Source organism: Plutella xylostella, chromosome 18, assembly GCF_932276165.1.
Source record: "Plutella xylostella chromosome 18, ilPluXylo3.1, whole genome shotgun sequence".
Classification (NCBI taxonomy): Eukaryota; Metazoa; Arthropoda; class Insecta; order Lepidoptera; family Plutellidae; genus Plutella; species Plutella xylostella.
Genome location: NC_063998.1, coordinates 2,873,500 through 2,887,531, shown reverse-complemented (window position 1 = coordinate 2,887,531; position 14,032 = coordinate 2,873,500). Strand labels below are relative to the sequence as shown.

Genomic DNA, 14,032 nt, shown 5'->3' with positions numbered 1-14,032 from the left:
AAGACAAAAGTCATGTAGAATGTTCACATAAAACCGGAGCCGATGATCGTTCGTGAGACAACTATCGAAGTTGTGCAGTAATATGAATTCAAATTCAAATGGTTTAATCGACGTAAAATTTTACAATTATTTGTCGATAGTCATCTACCACCATTTCACAAAGGCCCCGTTTCAACTTTTTCCTTATAATCTAATACAATTTTTACTTATATCTAGTACCTACAATTTTACTTAAGTACCTATATCCATTTCATTTTTTCAATAGCCTTAGCTGAGGTGGACAAGACCACGCGTTTTTGTCGTTTAAATAATCATTTATACTATAGTAAGCTTTACTACATAATGTAGCTTTAACATAATTCTTAAATTTTTGCTCAGTAAGATTTATTGCTTCATTTGATAATTTATTATAAAAACGTATACAGTTCCCCATGAATGATGTGTTTGTTTTCGAAAGTCTGAGTGTGGGGAAAAGCAACTTATTTTTGTTTCTGGTCTCAATACCGTGAGTGGCTCCTACTTTACTAAATGAATTTAAGTTTTTACGAACATACATAATATTTTCATAGATATATTGGCATGGAACAGTTAGTATACCTATTTCCTTAAACGTATCTCTTAATGAAATTCTAGACCCTAATACATATATGGCTCGAATTGCTCGTTTTTGCAGAACAAAGATTTGATTAATGTCAGCCGCTCGTCCCCACAATAGAATTCCGTAAGACATAACACTATGAAAATAACTAAAATACACAAGCCTGGCTGTATCTACATCTGTTAACTGTCTAATGGTTCTAACCGCATAAGCTGCAGAACTCAATCTACCGGCTATCCTCTCAATATGGGGTCCCCATTGCAACTTTGAGTCAATTGTAATACCCAGGAATACCGTTTCATTTACTAACTCTAGCTTATCGTTATTCAATGTCAAATATGTCTCTACTTGTCTTACATTAGGCAAAGTGAATTTAATACATTTTGTTTTCTTGGAGTTAAGAGCTAAATTATTTACAGTGAACCAATTAGCAACTATGGAAAGAGTACTGTTTGCATTGTCAAAATTGACTTCTTGTCAATTTTGACAATGCAAACAGTATGACTACCTGAGGCAGACTATTCGGCTAGGCAGAAGCAACTTCGACAAGGAGGCTGAAAGGCGCATCCAACAGTCTTCAACCATTGCGCCCTGCCAGTTATGACATATGGCGTCCGAATGGCGTAGTGGTTAGTGACCTGACTACTGAGCCGATGGTCCCGGGTTCGATTCCCGGCTGGGGCAGATATTTGTTTAAAGACAGATATTTGTACTCGGGTCTTGGGTGTTGATATTTATATTTAATATCTATCTATCTATGTATTTGTGTAGATATATTATATCAGCTGTCCGACACCCATAACACAGGTTCTGCCTAGCTTGGGGTCGGATGGCCGTGTGTGAGATGTCCCTACATATTTATTTATTTATTTATTTATTTATATGGTGCAGAGGGTTCTACCTTTTTTGGCCTAAGATTTATTTTTATTCCTAATCTCGTATTGCATAGTAACGTTTGGTCAAAGTCTCGTTTCGCCGAAAATTGTATGGCATAAATCTCGTTTAGTAAAAAGTTATTTCGCATAATCTTATTTAGCCTAATAACGGTATGGTCAAATCTCAAATAGCCTAACAATACTATGGCATAGCTTATAAAAACTACTAATATTCATTTGGCTTTAACTTTGACGAAGCGTCTCCCTTTTTTACGCAAACTGGTGCCTTGCATTATGTATTTAATTTTCCGCTATGTGGGTAACGCTTCGCTGCGCTCCGCTTTGCTTTCGGCGAAAATGTGCACCTAACATGCTCCTCCTCGCTTTGCTCGTCGTCGCACCTACCTTTAGGTTTCAATCCCATGGGGTTTAATGGCGATTGTAATAATTATAATGGTCATTCACTTTCGATATTTTGATCATTCAATATCGTGATTTTCGGGATGTAGGAGAAAAATACCACAATTTGTACATTTAAAACATACTGAATATAGTATTTATTAAGATAATATTAGGAGAAACAAGATTATACCAATACGAACAATTTGAGCAAACGAGACTTAGATGTTTCAAGTTTGTGACAAAAGAGTTTTAGACGAAACGAGTCTTATGCCACATAAGTCTTGGCAAAGTGATGATTCTACCAAAAAAGTTTAGACCTTACGAGTTATGCGAAATGAGTTTAGGATAATAAAGATTAGGCGAGAAGAGGGGAACCCGGTGCAGAGACCTGGACAGTGATGGTGGGACTGGTCCACCGATTTAAAGTCACTCAGCGTGCTATGGAGAGAGCTATGCTTGGGGTTTCTCTAATGGATGGTATCAGAAAAGAAGTTATACGTCAGAGGACTAAGGTTACCAACATAGCTGTCAAAATATGCAAGTATAGGCAGGTAGCCGGTAGTGGCTGGATTCGGATGACCGAGGACCGAGTGTTGTGGCGCTCCTTGGGAGAGACCTATGCCCAGCATTGGATGATTATAGGCTGATGATGACAACATATACATTTCATATTATTATACCATTTAAAATATACTATGATTTAGCATAAAGTTCATAAAATATTCTATCATATCACATAATGTGTGTTAAATTACACAACACCATCAAAACCTCTAGCACCACAACCTAAAGATAGGTGCGATGACGAGAAAAGCGAGGAGGAGCGGTTAAGTGCACATGTTCAGCAAAAGTGAAGCAGGGCTACATGGGGAGACGCTCTATGTTTAGGTTTTGGTGCAAGGAGTTTTGACTGCGTTATTATTATTGGCGCTATGTAGGGAGACGCTTAGCTGACCAACATGTGCACCTAACCGCACACGCCTATGTTTATATGTTGGTGCTAGGTGCTTTGCCGGTGTTGTGTAATTCAGCATAGAGAATATATGTCATATTATAGTATATTTTATGAATTTTACATAAAATGAACAGTATACATATTGGGTATTATACCTTATAAAAATATAGATGTTATAGGTAAGGTTTATTATATGTTGTGAACGTTATTAGTGTGAAATGAAACATTTTGTTTAATACTTCGCAATACGGACCCCACAATGCTACTTAGAGAATTCCATACTATATTCTTATTTTTTTATACATACTGTCGTTCTTTCTTTCGTTCCAATATCTATCCAAATATTTCTGCCATACATGCCTGTCTAAGTTTGCGTTTCCCTCACAGTCTTTTTTAAAAATTGCAGTGGATTGATTCTTTCATTTCCATTGTATACAGTTCTTTCATTGCCGTGGAAGTTTGTTTCATTGCCGTGGGCCTTTGTTTCATTGCCGTGGACGCTTGTTTCATTGCCGTGAACGCATGTTTCATCGCCGTGGCACGAATTTTTTAATCATCTGTATCTCGTTAAGTTTTTAACTTATCTGCTACCCATTTAGTAAGAACACTAACATTAACAAAAACTTTAATAAAAGCGTTTTTCTAATATAAAAAACCTTAAGATAAAAAAGTCCACGGAAATGAAGATTTTTTAGGACTTGTTGAAATCCACCCAGGTGTGCTACCTACTAACCTACTAGATTTATAACTAGTTCACTGTAACATGTACCCTACCCACTTGGGCTTTAGGTACTTAATTGAATGTAAATGAGGTCTGGCAGCCTGGCACAGAATAGAGAGCCTTGACTTGGCTTGAGCTAGACGAAAAACCTTGAACCATTTTATCAGTAGCCCTGGATGAAACCTCCAGATTAAAATTAACGTCTGAACTTTAGTAAGTATGTACCTATAAGGACAGAAGAAGGATAAATTATAATGGAGTACTTATTTACATATTGAAATGAATCATTGAAAACATTTATACGCGTAATTGCTTTAATCAGTAAGTAAATATTTTAATTACATACTTTCAATTACTACTTATTTCTATTTTAACCCGACTACGGCAAATCGAAAAAGAGGGTTGTGTGTTTGAATATTATGTAATACTTAATTAATATTTAAGTTTAGTTTATAATAATTATAAGTTGTGGGCGTCGTGGGAAATCAGCGAGCGACGGACAACTTTAACCGATAAGCTAATTATTTCACCACGGTATTTGTCACCAACGCACTAAGAAGAAGAAGAAGTGGCTAATATAAAATAGATAATAGCCAAGGTAACTAGAATAATAAATTTATACTTATTTCAAACTTTTCAGATCTCTTTATTAACAAACCATTTCCCGTCGATCACATTCGTATTTCCTACGTTGTTCTGTGGCCCACGTGTCCACATAGTCTGTGTAACTGGAGCAGAAGGGCCCATTTGCCGCTCCATTGGAGCCCGACAGCCGCCAAGAAAGGGCAAGCCATACGTGTGATCACATCAGCTAACCAGACGATGCTGTGGCCTGTGGTATTCCGAATTAACTATCGGCGCTCCTTGGGAATTTCCGGAATTTCCATAAGATGAGTATGAAAGCAGCCCCAATAGTTGAGTAGATGGAGCCATGAGCTTTCAGGCTTTCCTGGTTTGGACATTTAAACGAAGAGAATGATAAATATGAGACCTAAAGGAAATCGTAACAGTGGAAGACCGAGAGAGACTTGGCTGGGTTACGTGAAAGAAAATATTAAGCTGAGTTGTCTAAAATTTAGAGGCTGATGATGATTAACGAAAATTTTGACTGTAACATCCCAATTACACGCTATTACTTATTTGTAATATAACATAACTTAATCCCATAGCGTCTAAAATAAAACGAAAGCCAAACTGTGCGCACGGCCGCATCCCCAGGCTGTCGTTGGTCGTGACGATATTTACTTAACAGAAAAAATACGATATCTTCCCAACTCTACAACTTTCCATCCCTAGGGATGTCGCTCATATCCTACAGAAGATCAAAGAAAATGCTTCTACAAAAACACGATCTTACCGACACAATCAAACAAAAAATTGCTGTGCGTTCCACAAAATGTTTTTTTACCAGTAATCTGTGCCTCTATAATTTTACCGACTAATTAGTTAGTAAGATGGAATAATTATTATCCTGTATACGTAGGTATATACCATATGGGAGCTAGGTTTCTGGTTGCTTATCTTTCGATGTTTTCATCATTCTTTAACTTTTTACTGCTTAATGTATATGGTACTTGATGTCCTTGCAATTCTAGTCGGAGAAACATCTATTTATAGAGCACAGTTATTAATTCAACTTTATACAATTAACCCGTTTTCACAATCGGAGTAACTGACTCAGAAATTATACAGCATGTTCGTTTTTTTAAATTGTAGTTGATAGATGTAGACAGGTAGGTAAATAAAGCCAATATTCATGTAATGGTAACGTTACACGCGTAGCTATGTTTAAGATGGTCGCAAGCGAAAACCCATCTTGACTCGTCGATAAGTATTTCTAAATGCCAATTTCTCCAAAGTCGGTTATCTAACCGGGTTGATTTATAAATGAAACGTCACCTCCATATAAAATTCATGACAGATGAGTCAAAAGTCAACCCTGGTTATGCTCTAACCGACTATGGAGAAATTGGCACTTAGTCATGCAGTTGGCCCGCCTATAGGGTATAAGCACATAAGTGCCGAATAGCTAAAAGAAGCAAGTGCCCATAGTAAACTTTATTCCCACCACTCACTACTTGGCAATACGGCAAATAATTTAAAGTCAGCTCGTGTGTTCATATAAAACTAGTAAAAGTGAGGGTTTACCCGACTTCCTAAATGACTTCTAGCACTAAAATAAACCGGTGGTGCTTCAAACTTTATTTATACTAACTATAGGGTTGCCATAAGCATATTTAACTTCCAAAAAAGATGTTGAAGTGTCCTCAAAAACCAAACACAAAAACTATCAAAATCGTAGTCCGAAAACATGATCGTTTTGGTACAGTTTGGTAGTGAAAGGCCAAGAGGAGTTTACCTACAGTCAGCCTTATGTTTGAAGTGTCCACAACAAACAGGGCCCGCAAACAACAAACAACCATAAACTGTGAGTGAGAGAGACGCGTTTTCAGAGTTTTCAATCTGCCCCCCGTATTAGGGAGCTCCCACTAAAAAGAAGGATGATGTTTGCATAATTTGGAGGTTTTGTTTTGCGTGCGCCAACACTGAATTAACGCATAGCATCATCCTTTTCGGATTAAACCTTGCTGTTGGCCGTGTGCTCCGCTTCCACTTAAAAAGTTTACCCGTGGGAATTCAGGGATGCTTACAAAGTAGCCTATAGGCTTACTATATTCCAAATGTCATAAAAAATCCCATAAAAGAGCAACAAACCTCCATAGACAGAAACGATCGCATTTATAATATAGTAGAATTCCTATTGCCGTTACTAGATATGAAGGATTACAGGTTCATCGCTGATTGGTGGATGTCGGCGGGGCGCGGAATCCTCTTGTGTGCAGTAATCCCAGAACTACCCGCTCCGAGGCAGAAGTTCACAGAAACATCATATCCTGCATGATGAGATGAGCAGTGAAAGCGAGGCAGAATTTTTAAAAGGTTCAAATAAATTTTGGTACAGGTTCGTTCACCTACCTACTGTATTTATCTTATTGTAACTTAATTAATAAGTAAATAATTTACTGACAAGTGCGTTCATAATCAAGCTTATACATAGAAGTAGTTGAAAATTGTACCTACGTAGGTACTTAAATTTAATCAAGGAGAGAAAACTTTGCCTTGAAGCTTACACAGCAGAAAGAATTTTAAATCCCTGCCTCTCAGTCGTAGTTTGTCTGCGCACAACTTGTAAACAAAATGCAGAAAGAACTAAGAAAGTTACACATGAGAATGAGACAAAGGCGTTTGTTTGAGGAACCTCGGTCGCCATCTTGCGTAAAAACGGAAAAACTCGAGTTTCCAAGATGGCCGACCTCTGATTCTTTTTCATCGTTAAAGTTTCAAACTTTACAGCTTACGCGAAACAAATTGGAGTCAACACCGCTTTTCTTGTTACTTACTAGCTTTGACGTGCCAGAAACGATCAGAACGAAGTCTGGTAAGTTTTTATTGATTTTTGACGGACGAGTCAGACGACTGGTCTTCAGAAAGTTAAATAGACTAGGTAATACAGTTTTTACATTAAATGCATAGTTGGACTGTTAAAATGGGACTGGAAAGAAATAGCCACATGAATCTAAGCAAAAGTTCATGCCATAGTCACTCCACGCCGTGCACTCTTGAGTTTGTGGAAAGTCACTGACCAGCCGAAAATAAATCGATGAATGCTACCATTGAACCAGTCTGCCCTTACTATTTTAACGTCTGCTTTCTATTTAGGATACTAGTATTGGATAGTTGTAATTTACAACTGGAAGCTGGTCAAATTTGAATTGCCCAAGGCACCCTACTATTTTTAGGGATAGCCTAGAAACAAGCGATGCATTAATGGTAACGAACACTATTACTAAAAAAATATTTTTAAAAAACTTTAAAGTTAATAAACAATAGGCAATGACACTAACGATAAAACGTACGTATCTATTGTATTTAAACATTTTATTCAAATTGAAAGCTCATATCTAGAAATAGATGATAATCCACCCGGCAACAGTGAACACTTTATCGAATAAAACAAGTGCTACCTACCCATTTACCCACCCTGCTGTAGCTCTATCATTTTAAACGCATCAAGAAGAATAAAGTGCCTTGCACAAGTCGCAAGTTAATAGTAAAGCCACGTCTCGTCGTGATGAATGTTAATACCAGACGTTGGCACAGTTATGTTAATTGTAGCGGGAGCAGTACAGTGGCAGCTTAGACTAACAATATACGAACAAGATGGAGAGTCAATGCAAAAGAAACTTCTCGACAAAAATAAGACCCTGCTTCTACCAATTAGCTCTTATTTTGAATTAGCTCGGTTAGAATATTCGTAACAACACCGTCGTAAGTAACACAACCGTTTTACAATAAACAAAATAGGTACGGTAATTTTTATGCTTTATTTTTTATGTGACAAACCATCTTGTCCGCATATTGTTAATCTAAGAGTAGCAGCTACACTTGTTCTTGTTATAAGACGCCTCAAATTGCTTTTTATGACCACGACATCCTTGCTGCAAGGTATGCGGTTAAAAAAACAAAATAATGCAACATGGCTACTCTAGCTGTACAAAAAATAAATTAACGGGAACTTTGTCATACAATCGGTACGTTCAATGGAACGAGGTCTGGTTAACGTCGCAGTACTCTGAAACTTAGTTTTTCGTAAGCAAGAGTGACCCCCGCTTGCGGTATTGTTCGAATCGAAGGTATAACGTGGCAATTAAACTGGTCCACTAGCAAGCAGACTGCAGAGTTTTCTATAAGTACTTCATCATAAAAATTTCCATTTAATGGTTTTCTAAAAACGTACAATTACAGAATATTTCGGATATATTGTTTATAGCTTTTTTAACATTGTTGGGACTATAGGTAAGTAGGTATACCTTATACGAGTATTATTATTTTAATTAATTAATTTAAAAGGGCGAAGCCTGAAGCTGAAGGGCCAGTTGTAAAATAATACTACTCTACTATATATGCTTATTTTTGCAATGTATAAATTATGGCATAGTACTTAGTAACATACCATGCCAGACTGAGCCTAGCGCGGAATCAATAGGAGAATCGAGAATCTTACGTTCGGCATTTCGCAGAAATTTCCTAGTTTACAATAGCATATTCCGAATTTGAAATATGGCGGCTATTCAATATGGCGGCCGACGAGGCTTCAGCACTTCAAAGGATTCCTATAATTTATTATTATAGAACTACGAAGGTAGCTACGTAATTTATAACCTGAAAATTTAACTTAAGGAATATTTAACTTTAAATAATGAAAAACCTCTTTGTTATAGAAAATCCCATTAAAGAAACAAACAATAAATAAAAATAACGACAACATTGCGCTGGGTTTGCCAGAATTTCATTTAAATCCATTCTTAGCCGCTTCGCACCGGCCGGAATTAAAAATTTAAATTACCACTTTATACAAGCCTTAATCCTGCTTGGAATAAAAACTGAGCAGTTTTAAAAAATACTAAAACCTGCTTTTGAATGTGCAATAAAAAGTTCAGAGTGTTCGCGCAAGTTGTACAAAGGAGGTTGCAGTTCTTAATTCATTTTCTTTAATAATGAACTTAGATTAATTGATAATGAAGATGTTAACTAAGATACTTTGTTAAATCGCTTCGAGCACTTTATTGTCACGGGCCTTTTTAAATCTTTTAGAACACTATAGAGACGTGTTATAATATACCCGTAAGTAATTAGTAATTTGTTAGTTTCATATAAGAAATTAATTATTCAAGATAGGTATATGGTAGGCATGGACATTTGGACAACTAGAAATTTAAACATTTTCCCAATTGGATGGATTGGATATTATTAACGTAACGGATATGTCAAGTAGTCTCAAGGAAGAAATGATAAATTTAAAGCTGTGCCTTCAGATTGCTACCATTGCCCGCCGAAGCTTCTGCACTGTAAGTTTACCTACTATCAGGAGTATTAGCAACAACCCTTAACAAGGTCTGAAGACTTTTCAAATATGTATTTATGAGATCCATAGATGTGACGTCAGATTCACAGGATAATGCGATAAATATTCTAGAAGGAAATAATGTCTCAGACACAATTTTTGTCTTCGTAACTTTGTTTGGACTTAGTTAAAGGATAAACATATCACAAGTCCTCTCCCTTAGCCCTTAAGCTAGGGTCGAGAGGGGGGTTTGAAACACCCATATTGGGTTTTTCGCAAAGGTACCTACTTCGCGGCCACCATGTGACCTTCTATAAATCAAAGCTGATTCAATTACTACAATTAATATCTGGTTATGTAGTACATTTCTTATTAACTTTGGTAGTTTCCAAGACTCTTTCTTTCCGTTTTCTTTAGTCACTAATTTCGGAAAAATAATATTTTCTGTTTCATGGTCACTTTTTGATCAGATATCTCTTCAACCTCTGAACGGAGTGATAAATATCAATGAAAACGACCTCTACAATGCATACATACAGGGTGTTGAAAAACTAAGCCAAAAGGGATCACCCCCTTTCGGCTTAGCATACCTACCCTTTTTGCGACACCCTGTATAAGCATATAACCAACTAATCCAACTGGTTCTACCTTTTTTGGCCTAAGATTTATTTGCCTAATCTCGTATTGCATAGTAACGTTTGGTCAAAATCTCGTTTCGCCGAAAATCGTATGGCATAAATCTCTTTTAGTAAAAAGTTATTTCGCATAATCTTGTTTAGCCTAATAATGGTATAGCCAAATCTTGAATAGCCTAATAATGCTATGGCATAGGTTATATAAAGTAATCATATTCGTTTGGCTTTAACTTTCATGGAGCGCAAACTGGTGCCTTGTATTTGTGGCCGCTATGTGGGAAACGCTCCGCTCCGCTTCGCTGCGCTCCGCTTTGCTTTTGACGATAATGTGCACCTAACACGCTCCTCCTCGCTTTGCTCGTCGTCGCACGTATCTTTAGGTTTCGATCCCATGGGGTTTAATGGCGTTTGTAATAATTATAATGGTCATTCACTTTCGATATTTTGATCATTTAATATCGTGATTTTCGGGATGTAGGAGAAAAATACCACAATTTGTACATTTAAAACATACTTAATATAGTATTTGTAAAGATAATATTAGGACAAACAAGATTATACCAATACGAACAATCAGAGCAAACGAGACTTAGATGTTTCAAGTTTGTGCCAAAAGAGTTTTAGACGAAACGAGTCTTATGCCACATAAGTCTTGACGAAGTGATGATTCTACCAAAAAAGTTTAGACCTTACGAGTTATGCGAAACGAGTTTAGGGCAATAAAGATTAGGCGAGATGAGGGGAACCGAATCCAACTATATCCTAATAAACGCAAAAGTTTGTAAGTATGAATGTTCAACACTCATTCAGGGAAAATTTTGATGAAAATTTTTTTTTGGAAGCTGGACACCCAGGATTAACATATACAGGGTGTTGCAAAAAGGGTATACTAAGCCGAAACTTACATGTGCAGCATGGATTTCAGTTTCGGGCTTAGATATACCATGCTGCATATGTAGGTTTCGGCTTAGTATGCCTTTTTGCAACACCCTGTAGACTAAATATTACTTATCCCGGGAATCCCACTGGGAAAAATTTTAACGCGAATTTACTACAGCACTACGTTCTACGTAAGTAATGCGGAGATGGATCAAGCATTTCCAAAAAAAACTATAAATATTGTTATATTAGCATAAGAAACAATATGGATGTTGATGCATAGGGAGGGATTAGTAGGGACTGATTATACTTAATTTAATTGCCGACTGTAAATTGAATATAAATCGTATAGTACTTACCTACCCATGATAATTTAGTACCATGTAGATGAGAACCTTAAATGTACGGAAAAACTAGCACTGAAGCCTGCAGGTAGTTCTAAAAAACTTTGTTGTCCTCCGAGGGTAGAATACTTTTCCGTCCCAAATAGCAACTCATATGTTACGCAACCCCTATATCAATTAGCCCTCAACAGAACTCCAATAGGCCATTCCGTAAATAATTAAAACTTTTACGGTATCAGTAGCGCCTCCGTCGCCTCACAGACAGTAGTATTTCACACGCGCCGTGAAAACAATTCCGTTCGTACTCAATCGATTTTCGACTTAGTGGCCTCGGCACATCCAGGCGCCGGTGACAGCTGGGAAAATACGCTTTCAGACTACATAATACAGGGTGATCTTACCTGTGCAGCATGGAGAACGTCCAAAAATATCGTACAAACACTAATTAAGAGCACGGCGCGCGACATTTTAGCGGCCGCGAGTCTGCGAGTCAAGCGCGAAGTGACGTTTGCTTCCGACGCCCGAAACCTGCGTACTACTCTGTCCGTAAAGCACCGTAGCTGTACCTAGCGTGGTATAGATCGACCCTCCCGGGAGAGAGAGGGACGCAGCGAGCGCGCACGCAAGCCAGAGCGAGACGGCAGAGGGACGACCGCGCATGCGTGCAGCGAAACGCAAAACTCCGTCATGGCGAAATAGGGAATGCCCGGTCACTTAATTTACTATTGTCAATGCTGACATGGCTGTCATGGGTGTAATAAATGTGTGTTTGGATTTCAAATCGATATATGCGATTGGTAGCTTTAATGTCTTATTTGTTTGAAATTAAATATTCATAATAATCATGAGTCCAATTTATTTGTTTGTAGATAGGCGCTGTTTCAGCGTGGCATTGACAGAGGGTCTTCAGCGCGGCTCCGGGAAAATAGCTGTTATGACGTCACTCGGTTGGCCTCCCCTGATTTGCGCTGAATGCGATAAATTAATGGTTAATGCAGGTTGTAACGAAAGAATATCATTAAAAGTATGACGAGGGTGCGAAAAATATCGGATCGCGAAAGCGGAAAAGTTGGGTTTCAGTGTGAAATGTGACACAATAAAATTATAATAATTTTCCTGGTATTTTTCTTTCAGGTAATCAGAGCACACCAAAATGCGTTTGAATAAGTTTTTTTTTTAAATAACAGTTGCGAGGCAAACAGGACGCAACCTATGCAGTAAAACTTAACGTCGTTAGCCGTTGCCGTTGACCGGAAAACACCGTTTTGCTTTTTACGTAACTTTTGACGCGATGACGTCACCAGTCGGAAGCTTCATGATTGGCCGGATATTGATCATCGAACCCTTTTTGTTTTCGATATATGCTTCGTGTTATACTTACTATGGTCTAGTCAGACTACGTTTCAGATTTTTAGGTAAGAAATACTCACTTATATACACAAAAGAATAAAAAATACTAAAGTAATAAGTACTTATAAAATGACTAAATTATAAAACCAAATTGTAAGAGTGATTATCTTTTTCTTATGAGTCACTCGCTACTTTACTGCTACTGCAGTAGCCATATTATTATGGTACACAAGTTAGGTGCTAAGTATACGTCACAGCACGAATATATTCTAGTAGTTACCTAGACACTTAAAAAATATTTTCGCATCAATAAATCCCATTGACCGTCCGACGTGTTACATTTTATACAAATCGAGATTATAAAGGTCTCTGCCATCCAACTAACATCATCTCATCGCAGACAACGGCAACGTAACTAATTATTCTAATAATTCTAATTTAATAGAATATTCGCAACATTTGCGAGTATAAACCCTAATTGGTTTCAGCTCACAAACGACAGCCAACTTGCAATATCTCGCATAATTCATAAGGCAAATGCAATGCAAGGAGTACTTATTGAACTTGTTATTAAGTTAAGAAAATTCGTGGAGAAAATTATAAGTGTGAAAACTCTGTGTAAGTAGGTACATAGGTCTGTGGGTAGAGTAAGTCGTGTGCAGGTAAAAAGCTATAGTATCAAAAAAGCTTTAGTAAGCTAAAACGGGTTGACTCATGGGTCACATTTACACGAAAAATAATATTAAAAAACTTAACTTTCCCTAACATTCGTGGTGTTCCTTATAAATAAATATGTACAAATTAATTTGCGTTGAAGCCGATCGATGACTTATGCTTATGACTATTATAAATAGTTAAGTATATGAGAAAGTCTGCCCCATAACGTTTTAATGGCATTAGCATGTAACCAATAAAATCCCACACTTGGTATTTTAATATAAACCGCACCACCCTTGTATTAAGGATTAAAATCCTGCGTCTACAATGAGCCAGTATGGACTAGGGTCGTAAGTAGTCAGATAATATTGGCAGTGGAAGTCGTTAAAATTGCAATAAATGCCTGAAACCTCTAAGTGCCTAGATTCCAACAGGTCTAAGAAAAAATCTAGATAAGTTAGATTTGTACAATTAAGTTAATAAGTAGCTCTACACTTTATTACATTGTCAAACTCGCAAACCGACTATTCATTGAATCAAACATTAATGGTTTGTTAGGTTTTACAAAGTACAAAAGTGTAAATATAGGAATCTTCTTTCTTTACTTAAATGAAGCTGACTGTACCATCATCCAATACAAAATCAAACCATCACCTTTTACACTTGTATCCCTAAATCCTTTGTAAGGGGCTACTAATACTGTGAGCTAAT

General features: G+C 37.1%; 1 protein-coding gene across 3 annotated transcripts in view; it reads right to left on the bottom strand.

The window, feature by feature from the left end:
• Nucleotides 1-11,862, bottom strand: part of LOC105388858 (amyloid-beta-like protein) — a 128,063-nt gene extending 116,201 nt beyond the window's left edge. For all 3 annotated transcript variants that reach the window (XM_048627439.1, XM_048627440.1, XM_048627441.1), the window contains exon 1: nt 11,716-11,862. In XM_048627439.1, coding sequence (XP_048483396.1) covers nt 11,716-11,781 — 66 coding nt within the window. In that variant the 5' untranslated portion in view covers nt 11,782-11,862. The remainder of the gene's footprint in view (nt 1-11,715) is intronic.
• Between the last annotated feature and the right edge of the window lie 2,170 nt (nt 11,863-14,032).